The sequence below is a fragment of the Lethenteron reissneri genome, chromosome 58 (genome assembly GCF_015708825.2).
Source record: "Lethenteron reissneri isolate LAM-NWPU_2019-01 chromosome 58, ASM1570882v1, whole genome shotgun sequence".
NCBI classification, from domain to species: Eukaryota; Metazoa; Chordata; class Hyperoartia; order Petromyzontiformes; family Petromyzontidae; genus Lethenteron; species Lethenteron reissneri.
In genome coordinates, this window is record NC_083836.1 from 9,612,676 (window position 1) to 9,627,138 (window position 14,463).

The 14,463-nt window shown below is 49.9% G+C and overlaps 1 protein-coding gene across 1 annotated transcript in view; it reads right to left on the reverse strand.

Moving 5' to 3' along the window:
- Nucleotides 1-1,394: 1,394 nt before the first annotated feature.
- The window catches only part of LOC133357468 (polyunsaturated fatty acid 5-lipoxygenase-like), a 59,745-nt gene continuing 46,676 nt past the window's right edge, over nucleotides 1,395-14,463 (reverse strand). The window contains exons 2-15 of the mRNA XM_061575413.1: nucleotides 8,806-8,960; nucleotides 8,136-8,331; nucleotides 7,570-7,651; nucleotides 6,958-7,142; nucleotides 6,800-6,898; nucleotides 5,870-6,042; nucleotides 5,591-5,737; nucleotides 4,981-5,181; nucleotides 4,404-4,490; nucleotides 3,569-3,738; nucleotides 3,092-3,210; nucleotides 2,374-2,474; nucleotides 2,099-2,266; nucleotides 1,395-1,574 (exon numbers count right to left, since the gene is read on the reverse strand). Coding sequence (XP_061431397.1) covers nucleotides 1,395-1,574; nucleotides 2,099-2,266; nucleotides 2,374-2,474; nucleotides 3,092-3,210; nucleotides 3,569-3,738; nucleotides 4,404-4,490; nucleotides 4,981-5,181; nucleotides 5,591-5,737; nucleotides 5,870-6,042; nucleotides 6,800-6,898; nucleotides 6,958-7,142; nucleotides 7,570-7,651; nucleotides 8,136-8,331; nucleotides 8,806-8,960 — 2,063 coding nt within the window. The remainder of the gene's footprint in view (nucleotides 1,575-2,098; nucleotides 2,267-2,373; nucleotides 2,475-3,091; nucleotides 3,211-3,568; nucleotides 3,739-4,403; nucleotides 4,491-4,980; nucleotides 5,182-5,590; nucleotides 5,738-5,869; nucleotides 6,043-6,799; nucleotides 6,899-6,957; nucleotides 7,143-7,569; nucleotides 7,652-8,135; nucleotides 8,332-8,805; nucleotides 8,961-14,463) is intronic.

The following is a 14,463-nucleotide window of genomic DNA, read 5'->3' on the forward strand; positions in this document are numbered from 1 at the left end:
GGCGGGATTTGCAGAGTCCCTGGCAAGGGCCTGGACTAACATTCGCCACCATACTTGTGTGGGGGACTGCAAAAAAAAATGTTTGCGGCCCAATGGCATCTCCACACAGATAATTCGTGCCTAAAAAAGGGCACTGCCAGTGTCCGAGATCAGTACCGGCCCAACAACTGTGATCTTGCCAATCTCGACGCGGACCTCCACCTGCTCTATAATACCCATACTACCACCGTTCGTGACGCATGTGTTTACTACCGGCCTAACAAGCTGGTTCTTCATCAGCAATAGGTCAAAAATTACATCCAATATGAAGTGGCAGAAGCACCCGTGTCCACCAAAACCTCAATTCCCTGGATAGAGCGACACCGCCAAGGAACCCGCCGCGGTCTCGATCACCCGACGTGCCAATTTCCTCCAATGTCCAAGCGTGACCACCCCTGTGTAACTAGCCTCTGCCGCCCAGCAGCAATACAAGTGCGATGCCGGGTGGCGATGACTCAGGGGGTGTTCTCGGATCGAGACCCCCCCCCCCGGAACTCTGGAAGGGAAGGCATGGGTATGAAAGCCAGACCTCTGGACGAGTTCAGGGCCAGTCTGAAGATTGAAGCAGAGCTAGCTGAAGCCAGCAGACGAGCTAGCCTCAGACCCTCGGAACCCCTAGACCCACTGCCCTCGTGATGGCCGGGACAGAGTGGGCCAGTGGTCCCAACCAAGGTATGGGTTCTGTCAGTTTCGCCTCCCCTCAGTTGCACTTAGGTCAGAGGCTGTGGTCCCAGGTGATAGGGCACTAGCCTGGATGCCATACCACCCCAGGCAGGAGGTAAAAAAGGGGTTGCCGTCTGTCAAGACCGCTATTGTTACTGTTGTAAAGAAAAAAAAGTTGCCTCTACAAGTCGTCTCCACCTCCCCTTGAACCCATTATAGCGCCACACGTGGCAAGCATGTTTGAGCTATAAAGCTAAGGAAAAGTAGCATTGCCCTAAAGAATCCATGGGCGATGGCAGCCCAACCTACAACTGAAAGGGAAATAAACACCAGCTATATAAATGTTCCAACTGACAAAATAAAGGTTTAGATAGCTTTTTTTATTTTTTCTCATTTTGCAACGTGCACACAAGACAGTTCAAGATACAATAAGTTGTGCAACACATGTAAAGGAAATCCTGGCACTGCTTGCCATCTTAAATTTACCAAAGCACCACATGTTATTGAAGGCTTGCATCCAGTGCAAGGGTCTTTAGGAAATAAAGGTTCACACATTAGTGCACTTAAATATCTAAGTTTGCATTGCAAATCTGAATTTTAAAGCAGCCTCCATATAAAACAATATGGTCTATGGTACACAAGGACAACGCAGGCAAGCACAGTAAATCCAAGCCTCACATTAGCCCCATCAGTTAGATGGTGATGCTGTTGGCCACCTTGTCAGGTTTCAGGTAGGGATACTTGATTGGAAGAGTCTCGTTTCTTGCAACAATGGATTTTGTAATCACCTCGAGGTCGGATTGGTATTCTTGCATGGCCGTGAGGGCATCTGGATTCTGGAAAGGTTCATCTGGGAATGTTCCAAGGGTTTTCTGCACGCATTTCATGAAACAGCATCAGTATAGTATACAACTTGCACAAGTTGGCCCATAAGAAGGTCGTGTGTCTTGGGGCAAGTGTGGGTGCACCCACCTCAAAGATTCGTAATGCAAGTTAGACACTGGGCAGGGCTTAGTGGCTGCCGTTTCAGGACAGAATATTTACCAAAAAGGTCATAACTGGCTGTAAATGGTGCCATTTTATATCTGGAAATCTTTTAATTGGTGAAAATCCACCAACAGAACAGTCACCCACTGCCATTAACATTAATAGCCCATGCTGCTGACCACTTGGGCTATGCCCATTTCAAACCCTTATAAAACAGTTTATCTAGAGGCCAACCCCTTTTCGGATGAGGCATACGTGTTACAAGCCAAACGTTTTAGTTTGTTTAAACCTACACGACTTTACTAAAATATCCACAGAATAGGAATTCCTGCAGTCACAAAACATTCAATTCAAGATTTAGGCCGTCGTAACCTCAATATAAATTGCAAAGGCAGTAGCAAGCACCCACCTCTGCAGCACTGCGGCTAAGCACCCAGGTGATGGCCATGGAAACGCAAGACACCTGCACATCAGGCAGCGTCTGCAGGATGAAGGGCATGTCCACCACACCCTTGGTGGTTGGAGGTGGTTTCCTCATGGCACTGGGTGCATTTGGGATCCATGCATAGAAATCAAACTGCAGCACAGGGGTGGGTAGAGCATTATTCTTTTACTAGACCAAGTCAGCAATAAACCGAACATCATTTTGCAAGGGCTGTCGTCAAACATCTGACTTTACGTTACCTGGCCATAGTTGATTGCAGAGTGCTGGGCAGAGCACAGGAACACTACCATTGTGAGGAATTCACTCAACTCTGCCACACAGGTGAACTTGGTAGGAAATCCTGCAGCACAGACACGATGTCAAAGGAGCAGCAAGCCATCAAGTTGTTACAAATACAATGCTTGGCCAGCAAAACCTGTAAGCTCGAATTCCCCATCGTTCGGTGAAATTGTAAGTAGAGTTTTGCCATTGCCTAGAGCGGTGGTTTGTGGTCTGGTTCAGGGGACCAGTGTTCCATATACCAATCCAGAAATTAATATGAACGTGAGTACATCCTAATGTTAACTACCACAATCTAAATGCCGTTCAAAAATGTGATAAGCTGCATGAAAAAAGTGCCGGCAAATGCAGTGTATTACTGGCATTTACAATTTAATGTTTTGTAACCAGGGTTGGGGGGGGGGGTTCACGGAAACCTTTGCATTGGTAGTGGTCCATGGGCCAAAATAAAAGTTTATGCATATCATGTGGCTTCGTTAGCACATGACTCGTCATCTAGTGTTGCCTGCAAGTTCCTGGCAAGTCATAGGCACGCCTTTAACATTGTGTGGCCAGCAATAGCAGGATAGTCGGCTAAAAGCCAGTCACAACCTGGTGTGGTAATGCATTTCCACTCTGGTCTGGCCAGCATGCAAACACCAAAATCCCTTCCTCCAGCAGCAGTGCTAGGACACTTACCATTGGATGGGTGGCTCAGCAAGGCATGGTTGATGTCATCAATGAAAGCCTGAAGCTCAGTGTCACCCATCACATCTTCGTTATTCTTGTAGAAGATGGCAACGATTTTGTCGACAAATCTGGACAGCAACGCAACAGCACTTTCAGTTATAAAGAAAAGCTACAGGAAATGAAGCGACCTGGTCCTAAATTAAGTCCAAAATTTTTGGTATCGTGCTCTTGTTAAGAGCTTAGGATAAACATATCAAGTTGTGGAAAACATCTACCCTGGGGAAGGCAGCATTTATTGGATCACTTATCTTGAACGGAGGAAATGCAGTTAAACTTAGGTGGTGTAAACTCATTTTGGACCTATAATGAAAAATTGGTATCCAAACTGCTCTTGCAAGTAGGTTGCACAAGCTTGCCAATAGCACTTTCATCGTTGTGCACAGAAAAATGCACAAAACCACCAGCGTATAGTATGCTTCTGGTTACTTGTGAATGGTCTTCCAAATGGTGCAAGCGTCATCCCTGTAGTAGTAGCTGGGCAAGTCACCAACACCTCGATCTGCCACATCCTTTAGGATGCACAGATGTCTGTAGGCGAGCGCCTTCAAGACCTTGGCGCCCAGCTTGAAATGGCCACCGCCCCCAATTGACAGGGCCTGCACAAGTACATTACAAGATCGTATCATTGGAAGCCTCACCGTTGAAAGACATTGCAGTATTTGGATGTGTTACTATGCATGGTAATGCCAACGAGCCTAAGAAGGTGGAAACCTTCAAAGTTGGGTCAGTTTTGGAAGTGTATTGAGAAGGCATAGGATGGTCAAGAGGGAGGGAGAGATTAACCATTTGGCACGAAATGTTAATTTAATGGTGGCTTAAAAAGGTTGCAGACAAGTGGAAACAAACAGGTCACATCCTCGCTATTAACTATTAGTATAGCGAACGTAGGGACAAAGCAAATAAAGATCTAGGACTGCAAAATCCATATTAAATAGTGGGACAGGTTGAAGTACTTGCTAGTAGAGCATACCTAGGACAATTTAGAAACGTGCAGAGAATCGCAGGTAGATGCGTAGTATTTTAGCAGGATGTTAAGAGTGATCAAAATGTCAAAGACTGCATTGGAAATACTGGGCTGATGAGGCCCTGTAATGGATTGAAGATGGAGTTAATTATGCAGCTAAATAATGGAATGCATGAGGTCATGGAAAACACAATCAGCTCGGGCAGTAAGATTGTTTGAATGCAAGAATGCCGAGGTTGATGCCTGGTCTTAAAATGGCCACTTCATTTCAAATGCTCGTAAAAACACAACCCTCACCCGATCGAAAAAGGCTCCTGTGCCTACAAGCTGCGTCCGTGCACGCACGTTGATTTCCAGGGTGAAGCGCAGGTGCCGATACAGGAGCTATGCACAAGCAGGTCGGAAAAATTAGATCACCATGTGTATTAGACGGCAATAGGCTTAATCTGTACTTGCTGTAGCTTTAAGCATGGACTCTCAAGTTGTTAAAGGAGGGCAAGTCCTGTGCACAAGGAATTTAATTGTTTGCATCTGGTGGTATGCATATGGTGGAGCACCTTGTAATCTTTTTGAGCAAAGACGAGTAACTTTAAAACAGCAGTATTGATAATTGTATTCTGGAAGTATGGTTCGATAATCCATAATTGTAAAAAAAATAACCTTTCCAAAAATGACCAACGTATTGGGCAAGATCTTATATATTTCAGAGATTAAAGGTCCCCTACGAAGCCATTGGTTAAAACAGGCAGTGCAAGGGCTGCCAGGATGGCAAATAACACCGCATGCATCTTAAAAATACAAGCTAGCAGCGGACAATTTTTGTAATTACGAGTCACCCATGTGATAAACTCCAGGCTAAAAACCATGGATTCACCTTATGAACAGGGTGCATTGTAGACAGCTGTCGCAAGGTGGCCATGGTGAACACCTCGGCCAGCAGGTGGGTCTGGAGCAAGTGGGTGGAAACCTCATGGATCTGAAAGTCCATGGAACGAACCCACATCTTGGCCAGCATCCAATCGTGTGCAGAGTCGCTCGGCAAGAAGATGGGGTTGTCCGATGGCTTTTGCTGTAGCTATGGATGCACGATAGGAAGAGCAGAATATTGTTACATTGGAACTGATGCAGTTGTTAGTGTTTAACCTTTTTTTTATTTCTGATGTTTACTTCGTGGCATGTACTGGATTCCTATTTTGTAAAGATGAGACGTACACATTTCATTCCAAACACTTTGTTTAATAGCAATACGGTTGGCCATGTACGTGCCAAAGGTCATACAAACCACGATTTATCATACTTTGGATGAAGAGATAGTGCTACTTGGTCTATACTAACGCAAGCCAATGCACGAATGCCATAATTTGATAACAAATCTGGCAAGGTGCGAGCTAAGGCCATCTGGGGCAGGAGTGATAGGTTGCCCCGTTGACAGCAAAACTTAACCATTGCCAGAATGTAGCACGAGTGCAAAACACACAACTTGCCTGTATAGCAATAGGCAGCAGCTGCCCCTGTTTGTTGACGTAAAGCAGGCACATGGGAGCTGCCAGGTAGAAGGGCTTGGAATGGTTGAATGTATTGCCAGGAATGTCATCAAGGCACTGGTAGTCCACAATGTAGACATTTCCATGCTGTGAACATGCACGCACAAGGCAATCCCACAGGTCATCTTCAATACTGCAGCGATGAGCTTATGAAGCTGTGGCCTGCACAAGGTTACTAGACATGTTTCAAGTGAAAGCAATGCAAGATCTTAACAGCACCTTGATCTCGTCTTCAAGGGAGCATTCACGGACCAGGCTGCTCTTCACCATGTCCGTGGTGACAGGGAAATTCTCAGGAAGCTTGGTGCAGCGTTTGATGAGAACAGGGTTGACTCCGTTCATGAATTGGTAACCAAAGAACCAGTCCTGATCCCAGTGGTGAGAAACGTACTCTGCATAACAGGAGATCGCAGAAAGACGTGGAACAGACGCCACATACAGGGCTGCCATTTAAACCGCAGATCACTAGTTGTGTACATGTACCAGCCAGAAGCACCGGCACACCATTTAATTAAAATCGAGTCAAGCAATCGATTAAAAAGTGCTTGGGAAGCTACTGGAGGGGATGGTGTGGAGCCGTTGTGTTCCATTGCCACATTTTGAACTTGCACAAATTAGGTGAAATGCAGGAGGATCTGATCGTAGATGGTTTGCATGTGTAAAGTGGGTTAAATGCAGGCTACACTGGAACCTTAGCAGCACCGACATTTTTGTAGTAACAATTAAAAACACTTAACTTGTGAAAGGTGGCTACCACGTTAACACAAGGGGGATGCTACATTACTGGACCAAGACAGCCCAACGCTGCCTGGGTCCACGAGCAGAGTCCAGAGAGCTTCATCCCAGCAGCATAGCAGAACAGCCCCAGCTGTCCACACTTCACTTATGACGACTCCAGCGTGGCCGTCTCCACCCCAGGGCATGCCCCCCCTTCCCGATCCTTCAGGTAGGCCCGAACCACGTGACTCCCCTGGCCCACCTTCATCTGGTCACGTGTCCCGTTGGGTTCATAGAGTGTCATGCCCCATACGATCCCCGTGACACCTGCCTACAGCCCCCATACAGTAGTGTCGTGCTACTACACTATTATAGAGTTAACCCTAGGCCTAGTTTGACCATTCAAAACCACACCACCCTCTCCGTACACACCTGCAACGTTACTCTTGACCCGTATAAACAAGCGACGGAAGTCTTCTATTTTCGTCCAAGACATTCCATCGAGGTTCATGAACACCCTCAAACCCAAATCTTGCACACTAAAGGACAAGTACAAAAGTGGTCACAGGTCAAGGACATTAAAAAAAAACAGAATTCAAAACTATGAACATGTCCAGAATGGTCAGTCATATGGCAAGCAAATGTGGCTTTACCTTTGCAGAAAAGACAAGTTGAAATCGGCACTTTTTCATCATCAAAACGGGTGTCGCGGGGCAAGTCAAGGAACGATTTGCTGTCGACTCCAAGGGGAAGCCCAGCATGCCATTCTAGCCACCTGCAGAAAATCAAAAGCACGTAACAATATTTAAGGCGTCAAAGCCATGGTTATTGGTATACACCCTACTCACAACATGGGTGGCAAAAGATTACAAAAATGGTCTGAATATAATCAGCAGCTGGTCAACTAATATAATATAAAGGGGCAAACGCTCATTATCCCAGAAAGTGCAATAAAAATTAATTAGAATGGTCAGATTAAGAGCACATAATCGAACAGAAACGGTGGACAACGTAGTTCCACCTCTAAGCATCTCGAACTACCCAGAAGCGAGTGGACAATTCCAACTACCTTTGGTTGTTTCTAGAACATTTTTGGCAAAGGAAGAAATGAAGCCTAGTAGCTCATTTCGTAACTCGCATTGAAATTTAAATGGATCACAGGTTAGCAAAGCACGAGACCGTGAAGAACTTGTGCCTCACACCTCAAGGAGTCTCGTCTCTCGGACAATTCGTCAGCCCTCTTTCCCTTCAGTTGAGCCAAGGTCTCGTGCTGTGGCAATATTCCTGCAATGGGAAGAGTGTAAGCAAGTGCAAAACACGCATCTGGTAGCCCCAACACCATTCGTTGCACGTACCCAACTTGCAAAGTTAATTCTAGCATTTTGTAATTACATTAAGGAGCATTGTATAGTGGGAGAGAACCGTTGTGCTCTGGAATTAAGGATCACTTGGGAAGGAGAGGTCTTGGATGCCCATATGCATAGCATTTGAAAAGGCCCGAAAAAGACGAATCGGTGATTTTGCCGACTTCAGGGAGGTAGTTTCACATGCACAATTTTCACTAGAGGGGATTTCAAATTTAGGCTTCATATTACCACTAGCCGATAGCACAACCGCAATGGAATTGTGGAAAATCAGTTAAAGGGAGCGTCACATCCAAAAAGACAAGGAACCTTTGTGCCAGATCATGCTGGTTTGTCCATGAGCATTTATTCGAAATGCATCAAATCCATCCAAAAATGGAGAACAGCCGATCACCACATCTCACCAGTACCCTCCCGCAACTCCATGGAGCCCTGCTCGAGCCAGTGGTTCGCAGGGAAGCGGTGCACCCGGCCACCCGGAGCGTTGACCTCCACGTAACGGCAGAACCACGAGTCGTTCACCAGGAACGCCTCCTTCTCCAGACGAACCATTCGGATGTCGCCAATGTCAAGCTTGCTTGGAATACTGTAGATGTCAATCTGGCAGGGGAAAAAAAGAAAATGGCTAACAACAAAAGCATTCTAGATGTAGGAAAGCCAAATCTTTGATGCGAGTATAAAATTGAACATGCACACCACGTAGTACGCAAAGGTATTAAACAGACTTTCCGGCAATCCCCCCCACCCTAACTAGTCTTAAATCACCAAGGCAACACTGCATACATCAGAACCACATGATCAAGATGGTGCACACGTTCGTTTCATGCCACTTTCAACAGCAGAACTTTAGCACACACATTCACTTCGCCTGCTCTCAGCAGTTGCCTACCAATCCCTGCAGCCCATTCCACAACCTTTTTGCATAGTGGTCATTCCAGCACTACCCAGGGTCTTCCTCCTCAGCATGCAAGATCTGGCACTTGTCAGGCAATTCAATCAGAAGCTAGGACGGAGCAAGCCGATTGTGTAGTACCCATTACTCAAAGCCATTAGACACGACGAAGCGACACTCACCGCCCCAGGGCAAAGGTCCGGTCCAAAGTGGTCCAGAAGCTGCCTATTGCTCTGGCCTGCCGAGCCAATGATCGTTGCATACACGAAGTTCATGGTGCCCGACAACAGCGTTTCGCCCGTGGCAACCGTCAGCTTGTACACAGTCTCCACGTGTCCTGCAGCACAGCAAGGTGGGGGTAGAGCATTTTACAAAGGGGCAAACCCTGCAACAGCTTTACACCGCAGTACATCCGTAGATCTGCCTTGTTATGGAGGAGTCTACATCATGGTAAACAAACTCGAAAAAGCACTTTTACTTCACGAATCAGGGATAAACAAACAGGCCCACAGGACCACTTAAGCGGACCTAAAATACACATTCCTGCGGAGGGAGCTGGTAGGAACGTTGGTTTGCTCGTTCAATGGTCAGGGTCAACAGCAGCGTGGTGTATTCCGCAAATATGGTCGACTGAGGGTGGGTACAAGCCGGCGTGAGTAGGTTAAACGTTGAGTTTTATAAGGGCACCACGGGGTGACCAGCCCCTCCCCTCCCACCCCCCACCCATTTTTAGATGCACGACGGACGGACACAATAATCCCCTGTGGGCTGGTGGAACGAGGTGGTTCCTACCAATACGAATTTGGGTGCAGCGTGTTTTTGCCACGGAGTCCGTAATAAACATTGTTAATATAAATTACAGGCCCATGGCTTCATAATAATTGGTGATCTACACACTCGCATTGTAAAAGTACAGGTAGAGTAAGATACTCCACGCCCAGCGAATTTAAGGAACCAAAGCACATTGTTAAAAAGATACACTTTGAATACGACTAGCAAAAGACAAGACGGTTAACATTGAAAAAGGGGAGTTCCAGACAAACCTGTTAAGCATTCCAGCATGATGACGCTTCCACACAACGGCAGGCAAACAAAAAGACTGGCCGCTACAACCAGACCCGTGAGCAACAACACCACACAATAATGCACTACTCACTGCCCCATGCTGACGAACCTGCTTTTATATCCTTAGGACTGGAAGAGCACAGCCGGGAAATCGTTAATGTGGGGCGTGTTCAATATTCCCATCATTTCGGCAGTACAATCAAACAATCGTGATCAGTGAATAATGTAAGTAGGAGTGCACGTGGACAAATGAATCCACTTATCAACTGACAACAGGAACACAATATCAATTGACTCGTCACAATATAATAGTAATCAGTGTATCGTGTAAGGAGAAGTGCACGTGGACAAATGAATCCAACTCATCGATTGACTCATCACGGTACTATAATTGAGCTCCAGTTTTGTCAACTCAGAAAACGAGGTTATTTAACTGGCAGGTGGCAGTGGTTTTGTGTCTGGCCTTGCGAGTGTTAAATATGTTCATATCATTCCCACTAGCGGCTCGGGGTTGCATCACCGGACACTTATTTTAAGAGGGCAGACCCTGACTTCATTTTATCCACCACTGGTCCGAGAATATGCGTGGGATTCACTAACAGGGTGGAGGGAGGGGCGAGGGTGGAGGGAGGGCCGAGGGTGGAGGGAGGGCCGAGGGTGGAGGGAGGGGCGAGGGTGGAGGGAGGGGCGAGGGTGGAGGGATGGGCGAGTGTGGAGGGAAGGCCGAGGGTGGAGGGTTCGGCTTCCCATGGGCACGCACGAAGCCCGGCTCAGCGCGTGGGATGCGGGTGGCGTCATCACGCAGATGTGCACGGTGACGTCACAATCACCACGCACTTATTCACTCGTGTCAGCCAGTCAGGCAGCAACACTTTTTTCTTATATTATGTGGGAGGCTTTTTTTATTGAAATCAAGGGGCCATTTTTTGCTCAACAAAGCAATTTCTCCAATTTCGACATCACTTGCATGGAGACGACTGGTGTGTATCGTAATGCAGCTTTGGGTGGGAAGAGGGCGCCGGATTTTCACAAACGCCGCATGACATCTATATATATAAAATCGTTCATGTCTGTCTGTCTGTGTGTGTGTGTGTGTGTATTTCGGCCCATACGCACTTTCATTGGACGGCGGTTGCCCCTGGCAACGGCTAGCCACGCCTTCGCCGCTTTCATTGGACCTGGCAACGGCTAGCGACGCCTTCGCCAAGGGCTGCAGTTTCATTGGACGGCGGTTGCTTCTGCCAACGGCTAGCCACGCCTTCGCCACTTTCATAAGCTTCGTATTTAATTAAATAATAGCCATTACACAGTATTGTTGGAGCGCTGAGGGGGGGGGGAAGGAACGCCACCCGTACCCTGCCTCTTCCAAGCCGACAATTTTAGGCGAGGCCGCAGGCTTTGCACGCTACTAGGCCTCGACACCCACCACGCCACTCTGAGGTAAATTCATCAAAGTTTTTCCTACTCTTCACTACACCCCCACCACAATGTGTGCTATTAATATTACTTTTAAACCCAACGCGCCAACAATCGATTACTTTAATGTTCACTGTACAAATACTCATTAAGCTGGGTGAGCGTACTGCCAGTCTATCATGTACACTGTAGCCTGCTTATTAAGCTCGGTGAGCGTACTGCCACTCTATCATGTACACTCTAGCCTGCTTATGAAGCTGACTGCGTGTACTGGCAGTCTATAATGTGGACTGTAGCCTGGTTATTATAATCGATTCTTTATATGTTCTTTGTACAAACAGTCATTAAGCTGCTTGAGCGACCCCAGTTCGATTCCAACTCACGCCCACCACCGCTGACGATTATTTGAAACGGACCTGGCCCTCCCCTAGGTCCACTCAGCCTCAAACGCGTAACTGCTGTCGTGTGTGAACATCGTCACTGGGGAGACAAAGGCGGCGGGGCATCGTGGATCCAAGTCCCGGGCGAAGCCGGGTCATGTGTATGTGTGTTTGTGTTTATGTGTATGTCTGTGTGTGTCTATGTATGTGTGTATGTATGTGTATGTATGTGTTTGTGTGTATGTGTGTGTGTATGTGTAGGGACGTTGGAGAGAGGGCCGTTATGCATGGCAGCCTATGGGAAAGAAACACAGTGGGCGGGGCTACGTGTGTGCACAGGGAGATGCCCTCTGCGACGTCCGAGCCAGACACCCTGGGGGGGGGCTGGTTCGGCGTTACGATCCCCCGGGGCCCCACCCCTCAAGGAGGGTTGGGTATAAAAAGGGGTCGTTATATGGGCTTAGTCAGTTATGTTATAGTTAAGCTAAGAAGTCGGAAGACGTCGTAGCTAGAGCCCTGGACTCCCCCTGATCGCCGCCCTTATCAGGGCCCCACGGGATCAGGCTCGAGCCAGTGGCGTGGTCCCGTGAACCAGAGCCAGTGCTCTGGGACTCCGGGTACCGAGCCCGATTACCAGTGTCGGGCCAGACAGCCTCCCCTAGCTCTTAGCGGAGGACTCAGGGGATAGGCTATGGATAGCTAGGGGTATTCCCTGAGTTATACGGGTGAGGGGGCCGCTACCCCCTCTAGGGCTGTCCTGTACTGGCAACTTGTTAAATAAATATACGTGTGCCTCAACTCCGTTGTCAAGCGTCCTCGACGGGTACTTCATCTGGCGTCAGAAGTGGTAAAAATGGAAACGCGCCATACAGCTCGGACCAGGGTACCACAAGAGGAGGACGCCGCGGAGATCGCCGAGCCCGAGACAGAGCAACAAGATGGGGTGCAGCCGGAGCCTGGCGCCTTCTCACCGGGACGTCAGCATGGAGAGGGGCCGCAGCCAGATGCACTACGACTGGCTCACGAACGGCTGGCGGAGCTACTTTATGCCGCTGCCGCCACACTGGAAGGCATTACGCGGTTGGGGGCTGGTGGTCCACCGCAGGGCGAGGAGAACCGGCGGCCGGAGCACTTTCCCGCCATTTCAGCGACTTCACAATTTGAATTTCCCGCCATGGACGCCGCGGCTGTTCGGGGCGTGGCCAGCTTAGACATCGGCTCCGACATCGTCGTCGCCGGGGCTGCAGCGTCATCGCAGCCGAAGGATGCGTCATCGCTGCCGCGACAGGCGATGCCATCGGCCAGTCGCGCCGAGGCACCGCCAAAGGGAGGTGAAAGCAACCTGCGGGAGTCCACATCGACCGCTGCGCTTCACCAAAGGCTGCCCCCGCTGAAGGAATTCATCGGTGCGGAGGGTGACTGGGGCGGCTTCCGGCGACGCTTCCTCGCCCATCAGGAGATGGCGCGGTGGTCCGACGAGGAGGCCCTTTGCGCGCTGCCGGCGCTCCTCGATGGGGACGCGCTCGCCGCACTCACGTCGGCGCCAAAAGAGAAGCGGGCTACACTACCAATGGCGCTACAGCTGCTGGCCGGGGTCTATGGACCTTCAGCCGAATGCCGTCAGCAGTTCTACGATCGCAGGCGGGGTGAAAAAGAGTCGCCTCTGGCCTTCCGGACAAGTCTTCTGGCGCTGGCAAAAACAGCCTTTCCCCGCATGGACGACGACGGCGTGGACGCAATGGTCGCGGAGAAGATCCTCCTCTTGGCGGACGACCTCGACATCGTCGTCATCGCACAAGGGGATGCAGAAATGACCTCCCTCCAGGCTGCGCGACTCCTCCACGCCAACCTTCTGCAGCAGCGGCGAAAGGCAAACAGGGCATCGGCTGGGCGTGCGGTGGCTGCAGCCACCCTTCCGTCAGAAGAACTTCATGCCGTCGACCATCGACGGCAACAGACGACGGGGGCGCGGCCGGGTCGGGACGGGCCGAGGCGTTTCGACCGTCCATCGTCTCCATCGGCGCTCCCGCGGTGCTTCAACTGCGGCATCCGGGGCCATGTCGCCTCGGGGTGCCGTTCTCCTCGACAGCGGGGGACGACGCCTCGACAGGACGCCGGCCCTCCTCTTCCTCCTCCCAAGCTCCAGCACCATGATCCGGCGAGTCGCGGCACCTCACATGTTTGGCCAACGCACCCACCTGTCGCACACTCTCGCACCGTAACGAACGGGGGGCCGGTGGGGCGCTGCGATGGACCGGCGCGGATCACTGCGGGGACTCAAATCGAGCCCGAGCGGTGGTCCGTGTTGGCCCATCGCGTGGTGGCCGCGGCGTCGGGATCGTCGGCCGTGGTCGGTTACATTGATGGGGTGGAGGTACGCATCATAGTCGATACAGGGGCATCGGCGACAATTATTTCGGAACTAATTTACAATATTCTACCGGTGCGGAGCCGTCCTTTGCTACCGGTTAATGTCCCTTTCTATGCCGCTAACGGGGGCTCTCTCGGCATCGTGGGACAGATTCGAGCGCAAATTTCTATCGGGGACATCAAATTGTCGGGGCCGATTTTTGTCTCCTCCTCACTGGCAGTTCCGTGCCTGCTGGGGACGGACTTCTTGGGCAGGATGCCAATTCGTATTTTGATCGACCAAGGATGCATTGAGCTTCCGTCGGGGCGACGTATGGCGTTCCTGCCTTCCCCTGTAGCGACTCGGACGGCGTTCGCGACGGTACCGGCGTTCGTCGTAAAAACAGTGCGTGTGCCGCCGGGGACACAAATGCTGGTACCTCTTAAACTTCGTAGGCCCTTCGCTAAGGGTGTTGGGGATCAGGGTGTTGTGCTGGGGCCGTCTAGGGCCGGGGTTAATGGGCCTCATTTAATTCCGGCCCAGACCATCGTAAGGGGGGACGAGGATCCCTTCATCGCGGTCCTCAATGTCGGGTCGCAGACAGTAGTGGTTCCCCAAGGGACTGTGCT